The sequence below is a fragment of the Dendrobates tinctorius genome, unplaced genomic scaffold (assembly GCF_039654945.1).
Source record: "Dendrobates tinctorius isolate UK_male_01 unplaced genomic scaffold, ASM3965494v1 ptg000032l, whole genome shotgun sequence".
NCBI classification, from domain to species: Eukaryota; Metazoa; Chordata; class Amphibia; order Anura; family Dendrobatidae; genus Dendrobates; species Dendrobates tinctorius.
In genome coordinates, this window is record NW_027361700.1 from 24,957,501 (window position 1) to 24,980,715 (window position 23,215).

At 43.8% G+C, this 23,215-nt stretch overlaps 1 protein-coding gene across 3 annotated transcripts in view; it reads left to right on the forward strand.

Annotated features, from left to right (window-relative positions):
• The window catches only part of RARA (retinoic acid receptor alpha), a 147,239-nt gene that overhangs the window by 113,801 nt on the left and 10,223 nt on the right, over positions 1-23,215 (forward strand). For 2 of the 3 annotated variants that reach the window (XM_073572617.1, XM_073572619.1), the window contains 2 exons: positions 9,014-9,162; positions 20,459-20,600. In XM_073572617.1, the coding sequence (XP_073428718.1) occupies positions 9,014-9,162; positions 20,459-20,600 (291 nt within the window). Of the gene's footprint in view, positions 1-1,843; positions 1,935-9,013; positions 9,163-20,458; positions 20,601-23,215 lie in introns of those variants that run through there. The other variant, XM_073572620.1, reaches the window with a different exon arrangement.

Sequence of the window (23,215 nt, forward strand, 5' to 3'; positions counted from 1 at the left end):
CTGGGCACCCGGAGACACCCGGACACCCCTGCGGCCTACACCCGGTAAATGTCGGCAGAGCCCCGGGCTGCTGCACAGACCCCCCTGGTAGCAGCACGAGCCTCCCTGGTAGCAGCACAAGCCCCCCTGGTAGCAGCACAAGCCCCCCTGGTAGCATCACGAGCACGCTGCACATCAGAGCACCCTCTCATCCCTTCCTGCGGCCTGCAGTATCACCCCACTCCTGCCTCCTCCAGCAGCGACCCTGGGACCCCGCTTCACCGCAGCCACCACCCCCGGTAAGCAATAAGACACCTGGATTATAAGAGACACCACCATTTTATTAAAAAAAGTTTTTTCCTATTTTTCTCCTCAAAATTTATGGTGCATCTTATAATCCGGAGCGTCTTATAAAGCGAAAAATACGGTATATATATATATATATATATATATATATATATATATATATATATATATATATATATATATATATATATATATATATATATATATAATTTATTTATTATATACATACAAGATGTGCAGCTTATTAAATTAAAGCATTGTGGATTGTGACAATTTGCCAAATATTATTCACAAGTTTAGGCCGGGGTCACACTTGTGAGTGCAGTGTGAGAAACTCGCGCGAGTCTCTTGCCTCAATATCCGCCACTGCCACCGGCGGTTTGGACTGGAGCGTTCAACTGCATAGAAAGACATGCAGCCGCACACTCCTGGTCCAGATGCGAGAGACTCGCGCAAGTTTCTCCCATTGCACTCGCAAGTGTGACCCCGACATTAGGGTGTTCACATTTGAAGTTTTTCCAAGGCTATGATCCCACAATGAGTTTTTGATGATGCAGATTTTCTGCACCCGGTAAGTAGGTTACTTGCTTTTTTCAAAAGTATGCATCATAAAAACTCACCAAAAACGCATCGTGGGAACGTAGACTTAAGCGAAAAAATATCTGAAATGATTTTTAGGGTATTCACACACAGCATTTTTTTTTCAGGCAGTTCCTGCCTGGAACCTGCCTGAAAAAATGTGCAAAAGACGATAAAAATCTTGAATAGTCATCCAGCAATGTTACAACGACTCGCAGTGCCGATGTTCCGTCTTTTTAGCTGTTTTTCTTAACTCTGAAAGCTGTGAGCTGCTAAAAGTAATGTCAGGGAGCCAGCCACTCTTTTATATATAGTTAACAATAAAAAGAGGCCGCTGGCAGAGCTGATGCAAAAAAGATGCCAAAGAAGACTCTTAGAATAAAGCCAGCTAGCGGTCTTGTGCTTCAAGAACTTTACGGGTATGCCAGCGTCTATAAGACGCCATGTGCACACACGCACTAAGGGAAATCCATTTCAGCAATCAGTGCACTTTTTTGAAGAGGTTTTCAGATCTAATGCAGATTTTCAAATGGTTTTGGACAGGTTTTTGAAACTTTTTTTTTTACATGAATTTGCTTCATAATCCACCTGAAAAACACTGTGTGACCGTTCATAGGAGAAAAACTGCAGCTGAAATTGAACAGCGCTGCTGATATCATATCCTCGGCATTAGTTTACTCTTTTACCCTTTGTGATGCAGCACTTTCGCAATGAAATCTGCAACAAAATCATCATGATTTGGGACCGAGTTTATGGAAATCTCCACTGTAGTCCTGTGTGGACGTTTACGAAAAGTTAGGCAAGTTTTCTTTAAAATCAATGTTAAAAATAGAGCTCCATATTTTACATAAGGATGGTACTTATGGGGCCCCGGCTGCCCATAGAAACCATTCAAGATGTATTATGTTGTGTTGCTATAATAAAATCTGTGATCTGATTGGCTCCTGTGGGTGACGGCCCAGAGGTTGGCCAGCCCTGGTTCGGTTGCCATGTGTTTTGTGCTATTGATTAGATAGCAGGAAAGTGCTGTCTCCTCTACTTATCTGACCCTTCCTTGAAGTTCATTGAATGTAAGTTGAAACTGCTCAGCTCCCAGGCCTGATAGACTGGGCCTGTCCTACAGGAATTACTGTTTGCTAAGTTGTGTAAACATCCTATTACTGCTGTTACCATTGTGCGGGGCTGTGCCATTGATTTGTGTTTATATCTGTCATTCTCTGACAACACATCATGCATGTACGCTGGGGTCAATACTGTCACTATTAATCATTTAGAGTGCCCTGGTCGTTCCTGTTTACTGACCGGCGCAGTCTCAAGCACGCTCTGTTCATCCTGATCCACCTAATTCACAAATAGAATTTTAGTATGGCAGTGAAGATCGGCACCTGCTCAGGCAACGCAATAGTAGAGCGCCAATGTATCTACATGATCTAGGGGATATACAGAGCCTTTAGGGTTACATTGGTACCTCACATCGCCTCATCTGTCTCTTGTTGGGACATATTATGTCTAAGTTGCGATAATGAGCTTGTGACTGCGCTCTGCCTGCCACACGTGCCAGTACTGTGCTGCCTGTGTGACCTGAAATCACCCGGGATGCCTAATAATCCAACCAAAGTACCAGTACCAGCTCGTGTATGTTTTTTTTTGATCATTCTGTTAGGTCACGCTGTGTCCTAATATGACCCTCAAGGGTTGTATCGCCTACGAATAGCAATTGATCTACCAAGTAATACGACGTGGGGAATACATGACCTCCCCCAATTGCTACAACATGGTGAATATATAACCACAAATTAATATCACATCAAGAATATCCGGTTGTTAAGACCGATTTACACTAGCTGATAATTGGCAAGTGATCATTTGGTCTTTGTAAGCGTGCCAGCGATCACACCATGGGCAAGCAAAGTGCCAGATTGTCAGTTCACTTGAACGATCATATTAAAGGGATTGTCCGGTGTAAACTAGTTATCTATCCACAGGATAGGTGATAATGTATGGATTGTTTGGGTCCCACCGCCTGGAACGGGGACATTTTATTCCCGTTACAATGAAGTGGCAGTGCGCACACTCGACTGCCACTCCATTCACTCCCTCGGGGCTGCCGAGGGTTGCATTTGCCATTCTCCCAGCAGCCCATAGAGAATGAATGGAGCAACAGTTGGGCATCTGGCCTGCCATGTCAGTCTGTAATGAGGATAAAAGTTGCTCATTTCCACAATTATCAGCAGGCTTGGTCGACTTCATAAAGTCTAAGGGCCCCGTCACACAGAGCGACTCACCAGCGATCCCGACAACGATATCAACGTGTCAGGATCACTGGTGAGTCGTTACATGATCGCTGGTGAGCTGTCAAACAGACAGCTTCACGAGCGATCAGCACCAGCGGCGCCGAGCGCGCGGCGTCGCTGTGTACTTTTAGTTACCAGCGCGCTGATGCAGGGAGCTGGTAACTAAGGTACACATCGGGTTTCTAAGGGGCGTGCGTCACTTAGAAACGCGATGTGTACCTTGGTTACCAGCTCCTTGCATCAGCGCGCTGGTAACTAAGGTACACAGAGGGTTTCTAAGCACAGCGCGCCCCCTTAGAAACCCGATGTATACCTTAGTTACCAGCTCCTGGTCGCTGCTCTCCCGCCTGTCACGCAGCGATGCGTGCTGACCAGCGGGAGACCAGTGACCCCAAAAATGTCCAGGGCTTTCCATCAACAATCAGGGATACCGGCAGGGGGGCCGGTCGCTGATCGCTGTCACACACAGAGATCTCGCTGGTGAGATTGCTGTTGCGTCACAAAACTAGTGACTCAGCAGCGATCTCGCTAGCGAGATCGCTATGTGTGACGGGGCCCTAAGGGTCTCCCAACTCTCCTCCGACAGATCATGTTGAGGTAGATCAGGATTAGGCTGTTTGAATCTTGACACTCGATCCTTTTGTTCTTCACAAGATAAGCCGCCGCCAAAGCCATTTGGCAGCAGCTTTCTCTGCTGAATGTTCGTGTGTATGGGGGAATCAGGAGAGATAGTGATATCGTATGTGTATGGTCATCGATAGTATCTACACCCACAGTTCCTATTACATGTTCTGTGAGTTTTTGTTTTAGCTCCAGTAACAGCGCCACTCTTACCGAGTTGGTTATGTCAAGTATTGCAACTCCTGTATCTAACAAGCAGCTGTGCTAACTTCTATACATTTTTTAGGATATTTTATATAAACAATTATTGGATCTTTGACATTTTTCGCTCATACTTGTTTGGGATGTGAATCTTTGTATACATGGATGTTCGGCTCTTTCCTGTAATGACTGGCATGCAGATCCGAACCTGACCTATATATAGATGTGCTGTATAATGAGGTGGAGCCGTGTCGTATGTGAAGTATATTACTGCCGTGTCTACATTGGAGCCATATCCTGGACTGTGTACGTTGCACTAGTCACGCTCTCCTCATAAATACTATATGTGCTGTGCTGGAGGGTGTCGACCGTCATGGCTTTTTTTTTTTTTTTTTTTTCTAGCAGGACTTTGAGAGATTAGGTAGTGACTCAGGATCAACTGACAATTGGGTTAGGGTTATGTGAGGACGTTAATATGATCCGCTGGGGGAGGGAGATGGCAGGCGCACTCCTGTATTGTGTTTGGTATAAATATCCTGGTGTATTGTGTGTGGGGGGTTCCTAGTATGTCTTGGATAATAACTCTGCTTGGACCCCTTCTAGTGTACAGATATAGCAGTGCTGATTTTGTCTGGCACAGCCGAGTCGAGTTTGTAAGTTGTAGTGATATCACAATATGGTTTTATTAATTTTTTAAAGTTGCCCCCCACCCAGTGTGGTTGATATCCTTGTGCCGCTTGCATACGACGACTGATGTGAATAGAGGCCATGACGCCGCAGGGATATCTGTTTCTCCTGCACCTGCGTCTGTGGATTGAGAATAATCTCGGTATAATATTATTAGACTTGTCAGATGCTATTAGCTCCACTTCACAATTAGCGCAGACAGTAATTAAGACCCGTCCTCTGATTCATCACTGTTACCCCCAAGTTATAGACTAAATCAGAAAAATTGTTCCTTTGTTTCCATCTCTTTAATTAAGCGAGGCCCAGAGAGGAAGAGCGGCACATTTGTTATCCCTCTTGTCAAAAGTGGCATCCTTTAATTGTGTGACTGTACCACCAAGGGGAAGCTGCGCGCTAATCAGTCTTCATTGTATACATCTTCCTTATAGAACTCCCCATAGAAAAATTTTATTTTACTTTTAGAAATGCTGGCCATAGGTAGCTGTTGCCAAAAAATGCTCATTTAGCACCTCTGGCACCACGTATCTCTGCTGTCTGAACCTGGTCCAAGGGCTGGTTTTTATCATGTACTGCACTCGGACCAAAAATAGGCTATGTTCACACAACGATAACACTGGTGTGTCTCGTGTGGTACAGGGACCATTAGACCCCCTCAAGCATGAGGGTCCCGGGTGCAACTTTTACTCCAGGACAGCTAAAAGGGGTTGTTGTGGGATTTTAGGATTTGGGGTGGGTACCCTAATAGCAGCAAATGGGATAAAATAAAAAAAACAAACAAAAGCAGACTCCAATTAAATTCTCCTCTGCGGTGGTCCCTGTTGGCATTTGTTTGCACGTCCACGTGCCTATTGCAGCACATGACCGGTCTCCACATCCAGTCGCTGTACACACAGGTATCACTGCTTATGCTAGTGAGTGGCTGCAGCAGTAACATGGACCACCAGAGAAGCAGAACAGCAGAGCTCCATGGTGGCCATTATCGGATACTGCCGCTCAGCTCCTATACATTGCAATAGAAGTTGATGATAATGACCTATCCTAGAGATATTGGTAACCCTATATACGCTTACTGTACTCTCTGTGGGGGTGTGGGGTTAAAATCTCCACAGAGCTCCCTCTGAAATTGTTGCCCACTTTCCCATACTCCTGAGTCGCCTACAACACAAATAGGTCGACATGTATTACTATGTAATTAGACAGACTTGGCATTGCTGACAACGCAGGCGAGATGTAATTGCCGCCATGTTTGTTTCTTATAGTAGTAAATCTGCAGGCCTGGACGGTACAGGCGTATTGTCTGTGTATGTGAAGCTGTGGTATTTGTGGGGAATTTGAGTCTTGACACACGACTTCTAGGGTAACGGTCAAGCAGCAGTGTCACCGTCTGGCTGAATTGCTGCAATTATGGCTTCCCAACACTTACACAATCAGCCGAAAACCCTAATGTAAGCCACCCGAGTCTGCACACCGAGGCAACCTGTAGTCCTGTCATAAACCACAAAACATAGTAGGCTTAGGCCTCTTTCACACATCAGGTTTTCGCCGTCAGGCGCGATCCGGCGCTTTTGACAGAAACCGGATCCGGCGAAATGCAATGCCGGATCCGGTTTCCCCCCCATGGACTTGCATTTGCGCCGGATCGCGCCGGATGGCCATGCGTTTCATCCGGTTTTCGCCGGATCCGGCAATGTGTCGCGATCCGGCGTCTGGAAAAAACGGCTACTGTAACGTTTTTTGTCTCCGGCGAAAAAGCCGGACACTCCGGATCCGGCGCGTCCGGCTTTTTCACACAATGAAAGCCTATGAGCGCCGCAATGCGCCTGATCCGGCGAAAGCCGGATCCGGTTTTTTTGGTCTGAGCATGCTCAGTAGCTCTGCCCACTACAACCTGTCAAATAAGGGCTGTAGGAACATGCTATATATAGTTTTCCAGTAGCCAATCCCGTTCGGAAGGCCACAAGGGTCAATTTTAAAAACCAGATCCGGCGTAATCCGTCGAAAAATGGATAGCAAAACGGATGAACCGGATGAGACGGATCCGGTTTTGTCTGTCAAGAACAAGACGGATCCGGCAGAAAACCGGATCCGGCACATCAGGTTTTACAAAACATTTGCCGGATCCGGCATTCCGGCACGACGCCGGATCGCGCCTGACACCGAAAACCTGATGTGTGAAAGTAGCCTTACTAAACAGACTGGTGCGTGGATAGACTTGGTGCATTTTTGTCCACCTTTAGGTTGGCTTACTTTACATGAAGTTTTTACTGCATGTTGTGCCATTTGAAGACACAGCCATTTCTGCTAACTCACAGCCACTTGTAAAGCCAGACACAAAAAGTGTCTAGAACACATAATATATGCAGTGTTTTTTTTTTTTTTAGTTGCCAAACTCGTCTATGGATGGGACGAATTCATATAGTCGTAACATATTCTCTTCTGTAGACCTGTAGTGGTCGGAGCAATAATGAGAGAAGGATCAAACCATTCCACATTTCCAACAGTTGCCCTTTGTGTCCAATCTTAAGATTTCAGGACTCGGACCGCGATGCATGGACTGGCCATGGGTTTCCTGACCTAAGAGTGACATCTTCATAGAAATACATGAAGCTGTCATTCTCCGCTCAGGAGACCCACGGCTCGGACCAGTTCTGAGTCCTTAGGCCGGTGTGTGGAGCAGTTGATGTAACTGTGTATTTTATTTGATAAGAAGTCCGATTTTGGTGGTGAGCCTCACCTCTTCTACTCCCTTCATAACATAACCACACTCGCTTTGTCTGCCCCCTCTCGCACATCCTCTCCTCCATCTGCTTTTTATTTGGACCCTATTGAATTCGGGGATTTGTTCAGCTGACAACTATCTGACCTTATTCGCCCTTGTGAAATGAAGTTATCAATTATAGCCAGTACCTCTTGCAAGATTTAAACCATACGTATAAAGTACATGGGTTGTCACCCAGCTTTCCTAGTGTCCTGACTGGTGGGGGTAGAGGAGGTATCGACGTGTCACTAAACAAGGCCTCGTTTCCATTTATCTGGCCATTCTGCGATTTTTATTATTTGGCATGCTACAGAAACTCCAAAGGGAAACTGATGCCAGAAGTGAATTCATGGATTTCTATGGGATCGTTCCCATTTATTCAGCATGTCTGTTGTTGCACCAGATTGTTTTTAGGGCTGGATCAGAAAATGCTACGTACAATGTTTTCTAATCCAGGTCTAGATGACAGATCAGTCCATGAAGTTCTCCATTTTCTATCAGTTTTGTCCAAATAAGGCATTAAAAAAACTGGCTGGACACAAAGAACGTGTAGAAAAGAGACCTCTGTCATCCAGGAGTGTGGACTGTGACAACCAATATGGCCACCAGAATATAATACCTGGGTAGTCATGCAGCTTTCCCAGTACCCTGAATGGCAGATCATTCGTAATAACCAGCAGAGATTAGTGATGTATAGGAGATTAGTATGAGTCGCATTACCCTCCATACCGGTATACTGGCTGATAGATCACACTGAATCAGGGCTCATTGCAGGAGAGCCGCAGACTCTTATCCTGACTCATTTCAGTTTCCGTTGGTAGAAATTTCAGCTTTTGATTTTTTTTTTCTTCCTTTCTTTGAATAGAAATGGTTTTCATGAATATGTCCAGATCTGTCTACAATAGCGGTGCCTCACTGCTTCCTGCTACAGGAAAATTCCTCCAATTCAACACTCAGGGGATCCGGTCAACCCACATCATTGGATAAAATTCAGCAATCGGTTTCAACAATAGATCATTCCTGCGTAAAATACTTGTGTCGTTTTTTCCATCACGGTAGTCTGCAGAGTGTCAGATGTAGATTTTACAGCTGCCATGCTAGTTACCTGACAATACCACCAGGGGGAGCTTACTGCATACTGTCCCTACAGTAACACAGTATGCAGTGAGCTCTTAAGTTCCCCCTAGTGATAGCTGTATGTAGATAGAAAATTACTTTTTAATTCTGGAGTGTTTTTTTTTTTTTGAGTTTCTAGAAAGAAATGACATGATAATGATAATAGGTAGTCAATCATTTAAAGTGACCTTAAGCTGAGACTTTTTTTGATTTGCAGGTAATGCATCGGGTTTAGCAATGATACAGAATCGGCAGCAGCAATAGCCTGAACCTCGTGTTCATATGGTCTATGTTATGTTACCATTGGGTATCCTGCACAATCATGAGTCTTCTATACCGCTCAATTGTTTAAAAGCATAGCCATCCCACGAATGTATATTCTGGATGGATTTAAAGGTTAGCCACTGTGCAGCCATAGAATATAATTTAATAATCGTTAATGCTTGTCTTTTTTTCGTTTTGTTCTTTTCAGCTATTGAGACACAGAGCACCAGTTCGGAGGAAATTGTCCCCAGCCCCCCTTCCCCGCCACCTCTCCCCAGAATCTACAAACCCTGTTTTGTGTGTCAAGACAAGAGTTCTGGTTATCACTATGGGGTCAGTGCCTGCGAGGGCTGTAAGGTAAGTACCGGCCGTGTCATTATAAGGGGGCTATTAACGCAGATCCAGTATTCTACTATAACGACTTGTACACACTTATCTCATATGGGCTGATTCATTAAGCAGTTTACCCTAGAGAAAATTGTGCAAAAATGTTGCCATAATCACTGTAGGTCGGTGAACACTAAGCCTATTAATTAGAGTTGCTGACGATCCGCTTTACCAGAGCAGGGATGATCCTGTGTCATCACTTCTAAATGCCGGGCCGCACACATGGCCAACACTGGCATTGTGCGCAATGGTACTGCAGAGATCTATAGAGCCCTATGTTAGAACCTGCTGCTGTCCTGCTGTGGTCTCATTCAGCGCACAGAAGAGGTTCTTCCTCGTGTAAGGCATGCGCCTGCCCTTGGCGCTGTGATGTTTACTCAGCATGGGACCTAAAATCACAGGATGACAACACAACAGCGCACAATTTCATTATAACGCTGTGTGTAATGTGATATTACATGGTGTTCAGATTGTGTAGCTTCAGCAGCTGTGGAGATGTGTGTGTGTGTGTGTGTGTGTGTGTGTGTATATACTTAAAAGGAACCTGGCAGGTGATGCAGAGAAAGTAAAAACAACAGTATCGCTGTGCTTAATTGGCCAGCAAACTCGTCTGACCTTAACCCCATAGAGAATCTATGGGATATTGTCAAGAGGAAGATGAGACACCAGACCCAACAATGCAGATGAATTGAAGGCTGCTATCAAAGCAACCTGGGCTTCCATAACACCTCAGCAGTGCCACAGGCTGATCGCCTCCATTCCACGCCGCATTGATGCAGTAATTGATGCCAGAGGAGCCCCGACCAAGTATTGAGTGCATTTACTGAACATACATTTCAGTAGGCCAACATTTCGGATTTTAAAATCATTTTTTCAAGCTGGTGTTATAAAGTATTCTAATTTACTGAGATAATGACTTTTGGGTTTTTATTGGCTGTAAGCCATAATCATCAACATTAATAACATATATTAAATAGTCATTACAAACACAGTGATCTATTTCAAGTGTTTATTTCTGAGTTTCACTTTTTCTTGAATAACTGAAATAAATTACGGTAACTTTTTGATGATATTCTAATTTTGTGAGAAGGACCTGTATTAATTCAGCTCTGAAGGGAGCGGCATTTTGAATGCAGTTCAGGAGTATAATACAGACCATGCTAGATGATTAGAAATATATTACTATATCTAAATGGGTTGTCAGGTCCAAAACGATAAGTCTGCTGTCACTCGCAGTGCATGCGCTGGAGCGATTCATGAGTCTGCAGTCACACAGTTTTTGAAAGACCAAGCAGGGAGTTTGTTCCACACATGTTGAAGAACTAACCACAGATCTTCTGTGGATGTACAGTCATGGCCAAAAGTTTAGAGAATGACACAAATATTAATTTTTACAAAGTCTACTGCTTCATTTTTTCTAATGGCAATTTGCATATACTCCAGAATGTTATAAAGAGTGATCAGCTTAACAGCAATTACTTGCAAAGTCAATATTTGCCTAGAAAATGAACTTTATCCCCCAAAACACATTTCAACATCATTGCAGCCCTGCCTTAAAAGGATCAGCTAACATCATTTCAGTGATTGCTCCATTAGCACAGGTGTGGGTGTTGATGAGGACAGGGCTGGAGATCAATCTGTCATGATTAAGTAAGAATGACACCACTGGACACTTTAAAAGGAGGCTGGTGCTTGGCATCATTGTTTCTCTTCTGTTAACCATGGTTATCTCTAAAGAAACACGTGCAGTCATCATTGCACTGCACAAAAATGGCCTAACAGGGAAAAGTATCGCAGCTAGAAAGATTGCACCTCAGTCAACAATCTATCGCATCATCAAGAACTTCAAGGAGAGAGGTTCCCTTGTTGCCAAAAAGGCTCCAGGGCGCCCAAGAAAGACTAGCAAGCGCCAGGACCGTCTCTTAAAAGTGTTTCAGCTGCGGGATCGGGCTACCAGCAGTGCAGAGCTTGCTCAGGAATGGCAGCAGGCAGGTGTGAGTGCATCTGCACGCACTGTGAGGCGGAGACTCTTGGAGCAAGGCCTGGTCTCAAGGAGGGCAGCAAAGAAGCCACTTCTCTCCAGAAAAAACATCATGGACAGACTGATATTCTGCAAGAGGTACAGGGAGTGGACTGCTGAGGACTGGGGGTAAAGTCATTTTCTCTGATGACTCCCCTTTTCGATTGTTTGGGACATCTGGCAAACGGCTTATTCGGAGAAGACCAGGTGAGCGCTACCACCAGTCTTGTCTCATGCTAACTGTCAAGCATCCTGAAACCATTCATGTGTGGGGTTGCTTCTCAGCCAAGGGAATGGGCTCTCTCTGTCTTGCCTAAAAACACAGCCATGAATAAAGAATGGTACCAGAATATCCTCCAAGAGCAACTTCTCCCAACCGTCCAAGAGCAGTTTGGCGATCAACAATGCCTTTTTCAACATGATGGAGCACCTTGCCATAAAGCAAGGGTGATAACTAAATGGCTCAGGGAACAAAACATACAGATTTTGGGACCATGGCCTGGAAACTCCCCAGATCTTAATCCCATTGAGAACTTGTGGTCAATCATCAAGAGACGGGTGGACAAACAAAAACCTTCAAATTCAGACAAAATAAAAGCATTGATTTTGCAAGAATGGACTGCTATCAGTCAGGATTTGATCCAGAAGTTGATTGAGAGCATGCCATTGAGAATTGCTGATGTCCTGAAGAAGGGTCAACACTGCAAATATTGACTTTCTGCATTAACTCATTCTAACTGTCAATATAACCTTTTGTTACTCCTAATATGATTGCAATTATATTTCTGTATGTGATAAAAAGATCTGACAAACACACATAAAAACCAGAGGGCAGCAGATCATGTGAAAATATAAAATTTGTGTCATTATCTAAACTTTTGGCCATGACTGCAGGCCTGCACAAAACTTTGTCTCTTCATGTAATCACACACACTCAATGATGTAGAGATCAGGACTCTGTATTGTAACTTTTCTGCTGCAAAATACATTTTAAGCCAATCAGACACCTCCCTGATGGTATCACATAATAGATAAATAGCTGCCTGTATTTCTTAACTTTTTATGACACATAGAAATGGGCAACGTTGAGAAACCTAGATGCAGTGGTCAGGCAAGGAAACTTAGTGCAGCAGATGAAAACACATCATGCCTTCTTCCCGTCAAAATCTGAAGACGTCCAGCAGTGACATCAGCTCAGAACTGGCAGCAACCTGTGGGAACTTGCTATACCTAGCTACTGTTTGGATAAGTCTGACCACAAGTGGTCTGCATGGAAGTATTGCTGTCAAAACTGATACCTTCGACATAGAAACAAGGCCAAATGACTCAACTATGCACGAAAACATAGGAACTGTGGTGCAAAAAACGACAGCAGGTGCTCTGGACTGACGACTCAAAATGTGAAATATTTGGCTTTAACAGAAGGCAGCTTGTTTACCTTAGGGCTCAATACTGAGCGTCTGCTGCGACAGTGAAGCATGGTGGGGTATTTGCAGGTCCTGGGCTGTATTTAAACACATGAATTTGAGGATTCAGTTGGGATTAATGGTGTCCTCAATAATGAGAAATATAGGCAAATACTTCTCTACCATAAAATGCCATCAGGGAGGCATCTAATTGGCTCCAAACTTTTTATGTATTAGGACAACTACACAAAACATGCAGAAAATGTCATTAAGAACTATTTTCAGAGTAAAGTTGAACAAGGAGTCCTAGAAGTGATTGCATAGTACCCCCCCCCCCCCCAAAGAGCCCTGAAAAAGATCTGTGGTTAGTTGTCCAACATGTTTGAAAGAACCTACTTACGGAGTTCCTTTAAAAACCGTGTGCCAATGTACAGTTGTGCTCAAAAGTTTACATACTCCGGCAGAATTTTTGCTTTCTTGGCCTTTTTTCAGAGAATATGAATGATAACACCAAAACTTTTTCTCCACTCATGGTTAGTGGTTGGGTCAAGCCATTTATTGTCAAACTACTGTGTTTTCTCTTTTAAATCAAAATGATAACCCAAAACATCCAAATGACCCTGATCAAAACTTCACATACCCTGGTGATTTTGACCTGATAAGATGCACAGAAGTTGACACAAATGGATTTGAATGGCTACTAAAGGTAATATCCTCACCTGTGACCTGTTTGCTTGTAACTAGTGTGTGTGCATAAAAGCTGAGTGAGTTTCTGGGATCCAGACAGTCTCTTGCATCTTACATCCAGCCACTGACGTTTCTAGATTGTGAGTCATGGGAAAAGCAAAAGAATTGTCAATGGATCTACGGGAAAAGGTAGTTAAACTGTATGAAACAGGAAAGGGATACAAAAAGATATCCAAGGAATTGATAATGCCAGTCAGCAGCATTCAAACTATTAACAAATGGGAAATCAGGGGCTCTGTAAAAACAAAACCGCAGTCAGGTAGACCTACAAAAATTTTGTCCACAACTGCCAGGAAAATTGTTCGGGATGCAAAGGAAAAACCCACAAATAACAGCTGAAATACTGGACTCTCTGAAAACTAGTGGTGTGGCTGTTTCAAGATGCACAGTTAGGAGGCACTTGAAGAAAAATGGGCTGCATGGTCGAGTCACCAGGAGAAAGCCATTTCTGCGCAAATGCCACAAAGTATCTCGTCTACAATACACAATACAGCATAGAGACAAGCCTCAAAACTTCTGGAACAAGGTAATTTGGAGTGATGAGACCAAAATTGAACTTTTTGGCCACAATAATAATACATTTTATTTCTATAGCACCGACATATTCCGCAGCACTTTACATTTGAGAGGGGACTTGTACAGACCATAGACATTACAGCATAACAATAATCACATAAATCATAACATACCAAGAGGAATGAGGGCCCTGCTTGCAAGCTTACAATCTATGAGGAAAAAAAAGGTAGACACGAAAGGTGGGTGGTAACAATTGCCCTGATTGTTTGGATCAGCCATAATGTTAAGTGTGTAACAGTACAAACACAGAGGGCTGATAGATGCATAAAGCATGTGGGAACATGATGCGGGGAACCTGGTTATGGTAAGACTTTTGACTGTGCCACACAGGGATAGTTAGGTTAATGTGTTGAGGCAGTAGGCCAATCTGAGTAAATGCGTTTTCAGGGCACGCTTAAAATTGTAGGGATTGGGGACTAATCGTATTGACCTGGGAAGTGCATTCCAAAGAATTGGCGCAGCACGTGTAAAGTCTTGGAGACGGGAGTGGGAGGTTCTGATTATTGAGGATGCTAACCTCAGGTCATCAGCAGAACGGAGGGCATGGGTAGGGTGGTAGACTGAAACGAGGGAGGAGATGTAGGGTGGTACTGAGCCATGGAGTGCTTTGTGGGTGAGGGTAATAAGTTTGTACTGTATTCTGGAGTGGATGGGTAGCCAGTGTAAGGACTGGCACAAGGTAGAGGCATCAGTGTAACGGTTGGCGAGGAATATGATCCTGGCTGCAGAATTCAAGACAGATTGGAGTGGGGAGAGTTTGGTAAGAGGGAGACCGATTAGTAGAGAGTTATAATAGTCCAGACGAGAATGAATAAGAGAAACAGTAAGAGTTTTTGCAGAGTCAAAAGTAAGAAAAGGTCGAATTCTAGAAATGTTTTTGAGATGCAGATAACAAGAGTGAGCCAGTGATGGATGTGGGGGGCAAAGGAAAGCTCGGAGTCAAGTATGACCCCAAGACAGCGGGCATGTTGCTGGGGAGTAATAGTGGAACCACACACAGAAATGGCAGTGTCTGGTATAGGTACATTAGTAGAGGGAGGAAACACAAGGAGTTCAGTCTTTGACAGGTTCAGTTTCAGATATAGTGAGGACATGATGTTAGGCACATCGTTTAGACAATCGCTGGTGTTTTCTAAAGAGGCAGGCTTGATGTCAGGAGAGGAAGCGTATAACTGGGTGTCATCAGCATAGAGATGGTACTGGAAACCAAATCTACTGATTGTTTGACCAATAGGGGCAGCGTACAAAGAGAAGAGGAGGGGGCTAGAACCGATCCTTGAAGAACCCCAACAGTAAGTGGAAGATGAGGAGGACAAGCCAGCAAAAGATACAGTAAAGGAGCGGTCAGAGAGATAGGAGGAAAGCCAGGAGAGAACAGTGTCCTTGATGCCGATGGAGCGGAGCATAGTGAGGAGGAGCTGATGATCCACAGTGTCGAATGCTGCAGAGATCCAAGAGAATTGGCATGGAATAGTGACCATTAGATTTAGCTGTTAATAGATCATTAGCAACTTTAGTGAGGGCAGTTTCAATAGAGTGTAAAGAGCGGAAACCGGATTGGAGAGGTTCGAGAAGAGTTATCAGAGAGATGGCGGATCAGACGGGAGTGGACCAGGCGTTCCAGGAGTTTAGAAATGAAGGGAAGATTAGAGACAGGTCTATAGTTAGCGGCACAGTTTTGGTCGAGGGATGGTTTTTTAAGTAGTGGATGTATGATGGCATGCTTAAATGAGGAGGGAAATATACCAGAAGAGAGAGAGAGGTTAAATATTTTAGTTAGGTGAGGGATGACAGCAGGGGAAAGGGACTGGAGGAGATGTGATGGAAATGGGTCACTGGTGCAAGTGGTTGGGCGAGAAGATGTAAGGAGCCTGCTTACTTCTTCTGTGACTGGTTCAAAATCAGAGAGTGAGCTAGATGCAGTGGGGGAGAGAGGACAGTGCATGGTATGAGGTGATTGGGAGATAATTTCCTGTTGGATCTGGTCAATTTTTTCTTTGAAGTAATTGGCCAGATCGTCATCTCGAAGCTCCGTGGTTGGGGCCTGCACTCTTGGGTTGAGCAGGGAATGAAAATTGTCAGAGACGTTTAGGGTTATTGGACAGTGAGGTGATGAGGGTATTGAAATAGGTTTGTTTGGAGAGGTGAAGGGCAGTGTATGTTCGAAGCATAAACTTATAATGGATGAAATCTTCGTGTAGATTGGATTTTCTACACAGACGTTCGGCACACCTGTAGCACCGCTGCAGGAAACGTATTTGCAGCGTGTGCCAGGGTTGTCGCCGTCTGTGCCGAGTTGTTCTATGTATAGGAGGTGCAAATTCATCCAGGGCACGTTGAAGTGTATCATTGTAATGCTTCAGTGCAGAATCAGGACATGAGAGGGAGGAGATGGGGGCCAATGAAGACTGCATGTTCTTCATAAGTTTCTGGGTGTTAATGGCCTCTATGTTTCTTTAAGTATGGACAGTGGGGGTAACCTGAGCGGCCTGGCAGTTCCTGATAATGAATGAAAGAAGGTTGTGGTCAGAGATTGGGAGAGGGGAGTTTGCGAAATCATCCACTGCACAAAGCCGGGAGAAGACCGCAAGTCGAGGGAGTTTCGGTCTTCATGCGTTGGAGAATTAGTAAGCTGCGAAAGGCCAAACGAGGAGGTTAGAGATAAAAGGTGGGTAGCAGATTGGGAGAAGGGAAGAGCAATGGGGATGTTAAAATCGCCCGTGATGAGGGTAGGGGTGTCACAGGAGAGAAAATGTTGAAGCCAAGAGGCAAAATGATTCAGAAAATGATGGGAGGGGCCGGGAGGACGATACACCACTGCCACTCGCATGGAGAAGGGGGTGTAGAGTCTGACAGCATGGACCTCAAAAGAAGGGAAGACAAGTGAGGGTACTTGAGGGATAACCTGAAAGGTACATTTGAGTGATAGGAGCAGACCAACGCCTCAACCTGCTCTTTTGTCTGATCTTGGGGTATGAGAAAAGTGTAATCCCCCATATGAAAGAGCAGCAGCGGTAGGGTCTTGACTGCTGGATCCAGGTTTCAGAAAGAGCCAGGAGGTTAAGAGAATTTGAAAGGAAGAAGTCATGGATGAAGGAGAGTTTATTACACACTGAGCGAGAATTCCAAAGGGCACAATTAAGAGAGAAAGAAGGCATGCAGGGAATATTAATAGGATTAGAGGGGTTTCTGAGTGTAGCAGTTGGGGGTTTGACTTTCTATAACATGGGGGACCAGGGTTGGGAGCAATGTCTCCAGCGACTAGGAGAAGGATAGAAAGAGTGAGTAGATGGTTAAGTGATTTGTGGGAGCGTCTCTTATGTTGGATGGTGGGACTGAATGGATCTGTGCAATTTAACAATGTGAAAAGAGCCTGAGTGCTATACATGGGAGAGGAAAGGAGTGAGCGGCCGATATGGATGGAGTGTAGAGAGTTAATGCCAGGGCGGTGGATGTGTGTGAATGCAGTGGCCAGGATATAAGTTGCACAAATGCATATGGTATAGATTTGTTGTAATCCAAATGTACAGTGAACAGATGTATATAAATGTATTACCTGTCTCCTGCCCTGTCTAACTGTCATGTTATAACTGCCTCATACTTTGCTCAAATGTACTTCGATTAAATTTACATAAATGCTCCCCCAAGCTAGGTCTGAATATATAGCAGGCTAGTTCTCAGATCTTGGGTTTTTTTTTCTCTTCTCGTTACCAATCAATCAAACTAAAACTGAGACAGCAGGACCCAATAAATGTTGTGGTCAGATAAACAAATGTCCAGCACTACATGGATCATAAAGCACTTTGAAAAGTTACTTGACCTCACAACATAAAGGGACAAGCAGAGTAAGTTGAAATAACTATATACCAGATATATACTTGCTAAGATGAAACGCATATGTAACATTCAGGATTAACTGCTTGCTGACATTGAATGGAGTGCAGACACACAGGAGTTGATTCAGAGCAGAGATTGAAAAAGCTGGTTACCTGTATGAAGAGAATAGAGATGCGTGTCACTTTCATCCATGTTATAACTGTCTCATACTTTGATTAAAAGTACTTCGATGAAATGTACATAAATGCCACTATCATAAACTTTACATTTGGAGAGAGGTCAACAAGGCCTACTGTAAAGCACAGAGGTGGATCACTGATGTTTTGGAGATGTGTGAGCTACAAAGGCACAGGAAACTTGGTCAAAGTTGAAGGAAAGATGAATGCAGCAAGTCATCAGCAAAAACTGGAGTCAAATTGCAATCATCAGCCTGGAAGCCTCGCAAGGGACATACTTGGACGTTCCAAAATGACAATGACCCAAAATAAAAGGCCAAGTCGACCTGCCATTGGCTACAGCAGAACAAAGTGAAGGTACTGGAGTGGCCATCTCAGTCTCCTGACCTCAATATCACTGAGCCACTCTGGGGAGATCTCAAGTGCGCAGTTCATGCTAGACAACCCAGGAATTTACAGGAACTGGAGGATTTTTGTCAAGAAGAGTGGGCAGCTTTACCATCTGAGAAAATAAAAAACCTCATCCACAACTAGCACAAAGACTTCAAGCTGTCATTGGTGTTAGAGGGGGCAATACATAGTATTAAGAAATGGGGTATGTGAACTTTTGATCAGGGTCATTTGGATGATGTGGGTTGTCATTATGATTTAAAAAGTGAAAACACAGTAGTTTGACAATAAATGGCTTCACCCAACCACTAACCATGAGTGTATAAAAGGTTTTGGTGTTATCATTCATATACTCTGGCCAAGAAAGCAAAAATTCTGCCTGAGTATGTAAACTTTTGAGCACAGCTGTACCTAGAAGAATTGATGCTGTTTTGCAGGTAAAGGGGCGGTCACACCAAATATTGATGAGATTTAGCTTTCTCTTTTGTACATTCACTTTAGTTTATTCTCCCCAATTAAAAAAAAATGCAATTAACATTTCTATCTGGACAGCATTTTTACTCTGCAGCATTTTTGCATATCAGCCTAAATCTTTTGCACTCTGCTGATTATTAGACGTATTCAGACCAGTTCAGTTTGTTTTAGGAAATCTTTACATTCCCCTTAAAACTCTGAAGCGTCTTTGTTTTAGAACTTTTTTTGTGCCGCTCCTCTGACTCCTCCTGAAAATGTGTGAATAAATACACATGAGTGTTATTGTTCCAATCTGACATATGCTGACCTTGTCATCATTGATTGGGCTATGTGTAGAGTAGCATTAATAACAAAGATAATATCAATATACTCATAAATTTTCAGTAACATTAACAGACCCGACAGCACAACAGGGAGACTTTTTTTGTTTGAGTCATAGGGAATACAGGCATGTCAGAAGAGCTGACGGATCTTTTATAATACCATTGTAGGTAATGTGTTTTACAGTACATCAGGATCCATAGTGTTGTTCCAGAGTTGACCACTTATTTCATGGGAAACCATTTACAATACACACTGATATCAGCAAGAGTTGTGCCAAACACACAATCGCTGTTCTGCTACACCTGTATATGCACTTTGGTTATTTGTCTTGGGTTTTGACCCTCACGTGTACCTGCACTTATTTATGATCTTAGGAGGCAATAGGGGAAATAAGGAATTGTCATAGGTGAGAACGGTGTTGGTCTGAGGAGCCAAAGGCCTACCGGTAACCAACTCCAGGGCTCCTCTTTTCAAATGTGACATAATCCTCAATAACAAATTTCTATAACAATAAGCTCGGTAGATTGTTACATGAATGAGATGCGGCCTTTGTCTGTACATAGTGATTCATGTATATAGTGCCAAGTACTCATATAAGGCTGATTTCACATTTGCGTCTGTGTGCGCAGCGTTTGATCCGCATGTGTCATGCGTACATATATTTAACATGTTGTACGCAGGGACATGCGTTTGCATACTTTTGCGTACGCATGCATTTCGCGGTGCACAGCAAACGAAACATGTTGCATTTTTGAGGCGTCAAAAATCTGTCAAATATGCGCAGGCACGTGCATGCGCATGTGGTTGAGTGCATCAAAAAATGCATCACTGTCTATGGGAACACATGCGTACGCAAGGACATGCGTACGCATGCGTTATTCAAAATACAAATAGAAATCCCATGAGACACGCCCATTTTTGTCTAGTGTCATATCGAGCGCATGCGCATAAACAGCACAAATGCATGCACACGCAGCGGTTTTTCCATCATGGGTAAGATGAAGCGCATAAAAAAAGCGGTGTTTTGCATGCGTTTTTGCATGCGTTTGCGCATGCAGATGATACGCTGCAGACTCAAACGCTAATGAGAACCTAGCCTAAGAGGATGGTGGTCCACTCCTGTACAGAGGCCCACCGGAGAATTCTCCTGTGGGCCAGTCCGAGCCTGGGTGAGAATGTAACCTTTGTAACCAGACTAAAGAACTCTGAATCGACCCTGATCGTTGCATGGTATTACTACTAATATAATTTCTGTGATATCAATAGATAATAACATGTAGATGATAATGTAAATTTGTTTCTTGGTTTCTTCTCAGGGCTTTTTCAGACGCAGCATACAGAAAAACATGGTGTACACATGTCACCGAGACAAGAACTGCATCATAAACAAGGTGACGCGGAACCGCTGCCAGTACTGCCGGCTACAGAAATGCTTCGAGGTTGGCATGTCCAAAGAATGTGAGTATGCACTTGTCTTACGGTGCGGCGTAATATGTTATACATCAGTGAGGCACATCTGTGACTTCACTATTTATTTGGATAAACAGCATTGACAAGATCGTTTTCCACCTGAAAATTGATTCACCCGTTGTATTCTGTTGCTGGACAAATTGGCGGATTTATACGGACACTGTATATCCTCATTCTATTTGCCAGAATACAAGGTTGGTTTAAATGCAGTGAATTTAAGACTGTGGGAAAAATGGAGACTTTAGTTCAAAGCCTTGGCCCTACCTGCCCAAACTGACCTGCCTATAGTCAAGCACGGCATAGGTAGACTGGTCAGTAGCGGTGACCATAGTGGGAATGACCACTACCCGTACTGGCTTCATGTTTGCAGCAAAGTTGTCTCTTGTCTGGTCAGGGCGTCAGCTTTTATGGAAGACCTGGTTATGCTGCTATAAATGCCACCCCATCAGAACCTGTAGTTTGAGATGATCCATTTAGGGCTTTGTATGACTTTGATGTAAGTTATATACTATATGAAGTGTATATATATGTGTACTATATACAATCTGTGTGCGTGGAAAGACTACAAAGATTAAGAGCTTAACCCATGTTCTCTTAGACCCATCAGGACAAATTTATGTTTAGCTGCATGAGATAAGGATGCTAATCTGTAGCGTGACTTGCTGCAATAAACTCTACTCCATCTGTAATCTACAGCAAAAGTCCTGACATGGGAAAACGTGGTGGGTTCACTAGTACCGAGGGCTCGTTCTTTGTCACATGGTACTTGGAGCCCAGATCGCAGCTTGCAGCAGATAACAAGGAGCGATCCGGGTCCTGTTATCTCCATCATGTCAGTTATATCACCATTGCTATATGTATTTTACTCTCCTACCACCATAGATATCAGCCGCTTCACATCCGAAACGTATGAGTCACTGCATTGTGCTTGATCATGTAATTAGATACGATAGTGTGTGCGATGAACAGGACAGGCGTCACATTGTGTTTTTGGTCTCCATGTAACATGTGCTCTCGACATATGAATTAAGTACTGTGACGCCTAACAGTGGCATCCATCACCCATAGACTTACTGTTGATTATTGTTCTTTTTTACTGGCACATTTTTGACCTCTTTGGGCTAGTGTAACTCCATAGACACATTAAGGGCTCATGCACCAACAGTTTAAATCGGATGAGTGCTATCCGTGGTTTTTCTCTCCACCTTCTTAAAAAATGGATACCACTCTGATCAGAGTCTCCTCAGCATAATTGGACCGTATGAAGAGAAAACGGTGGTCTTACCCTAGCCTGAGCGTGTATACCAGGAGGACAAAAATGTGGTATTATAATAACTCGCAGGTACAATGCTTTAATTTCTAACATGAGAAGCTTATAAAGCGGTGCAGATACTTGTCATATGTATGGCAATATTTCTGGAGGTTCTCAGAACTAGGACATGACGGTGAACTCCCAGCTTGGCATCGAGGCTTGCAAGGAACAATAGATTGCTCAGTGATTGGGTTTAGTGTCATTTTAATGGAGTTGCCTCATGAAGAATAGTTTATTTTGCTGAGCAGTTGCAGAGGGCTCCATGTGTCCTATGAAGTGTTCCCGTTTTATATTATGACCAAGAAGGAAGGTTGCTGTCCACCAGAATGACCACTACTCTTAGTGGGTTTCCGACTGTGTTCATTAAAGGGGTCTCTTATTTATTTCACTTTTATAGTGTCATCATATTCCTCAGTGCTTTACAGACATTATCATTACTGTCCCCATTGGGGCTCACTATCTGTCGTCCATGTCAGTATGTTTTTGGAGTGTTGGAGGAAACCGGAGAACCCGGAGGGAACCTACAAATTCCTTGCAGATGTTGTCCTTGGTGGGATTTGAACCCAGGACTCCAGCGCTGCAAGGCTGCAGTGCTAATCACTGAGCCTCAATGCTACCTCTTATGTTATACATTTCTTATTAGGGAAGCCCCTCTATTTATAGGGAACTTGACTGTTGATACAGGCATAATATTAATCAGATTTTTCAAATGCACCTGCCAATGACATCTTGACATAACAAAATGGGTTAAAGGGAACCTGACAGCTGGTATATGCTGCCCGATGCATGGGCAGCATGTATCAAGCCTTGGCTGTATGATTTCAGCCATGTATGCTTGACTCTAAAATACTACGGCGTGTCAGAGAAAAACATACTTTAAAAGCCGTCGGCGACTAGTCGGACAGGCGGGCCCCCAGCGGCTTCTTCCTGCCCGATCTCGGACCCCCAGTGGCTTATCTCTGCCCGATCTCCTTAAGTGACAGAATTCTCCCTGCATGTATGTATAGGGAAAGACCTGTCACTCTAGGGCAGCGGGTGGGGAGAAGGTCACTAAGTGCTTTTAAAGTTGTCATTCGCAAGTGTGTGTGTTTTTTTTTTTTTTAATATCTAATTAACATTTTACAGCAATCACTCAAAATGGTTGCAGGGATGCACTCGTTAATAGCTAGATCTTCTTTATGGGACTATCGGGCATCACATCGCTAGCATCCAGTCTGTCTCTAATTAGTCAGTGACTGACAGTTTCACCAATCATCGTATTGTCACATACAATGAATGTAAGGTAATTATC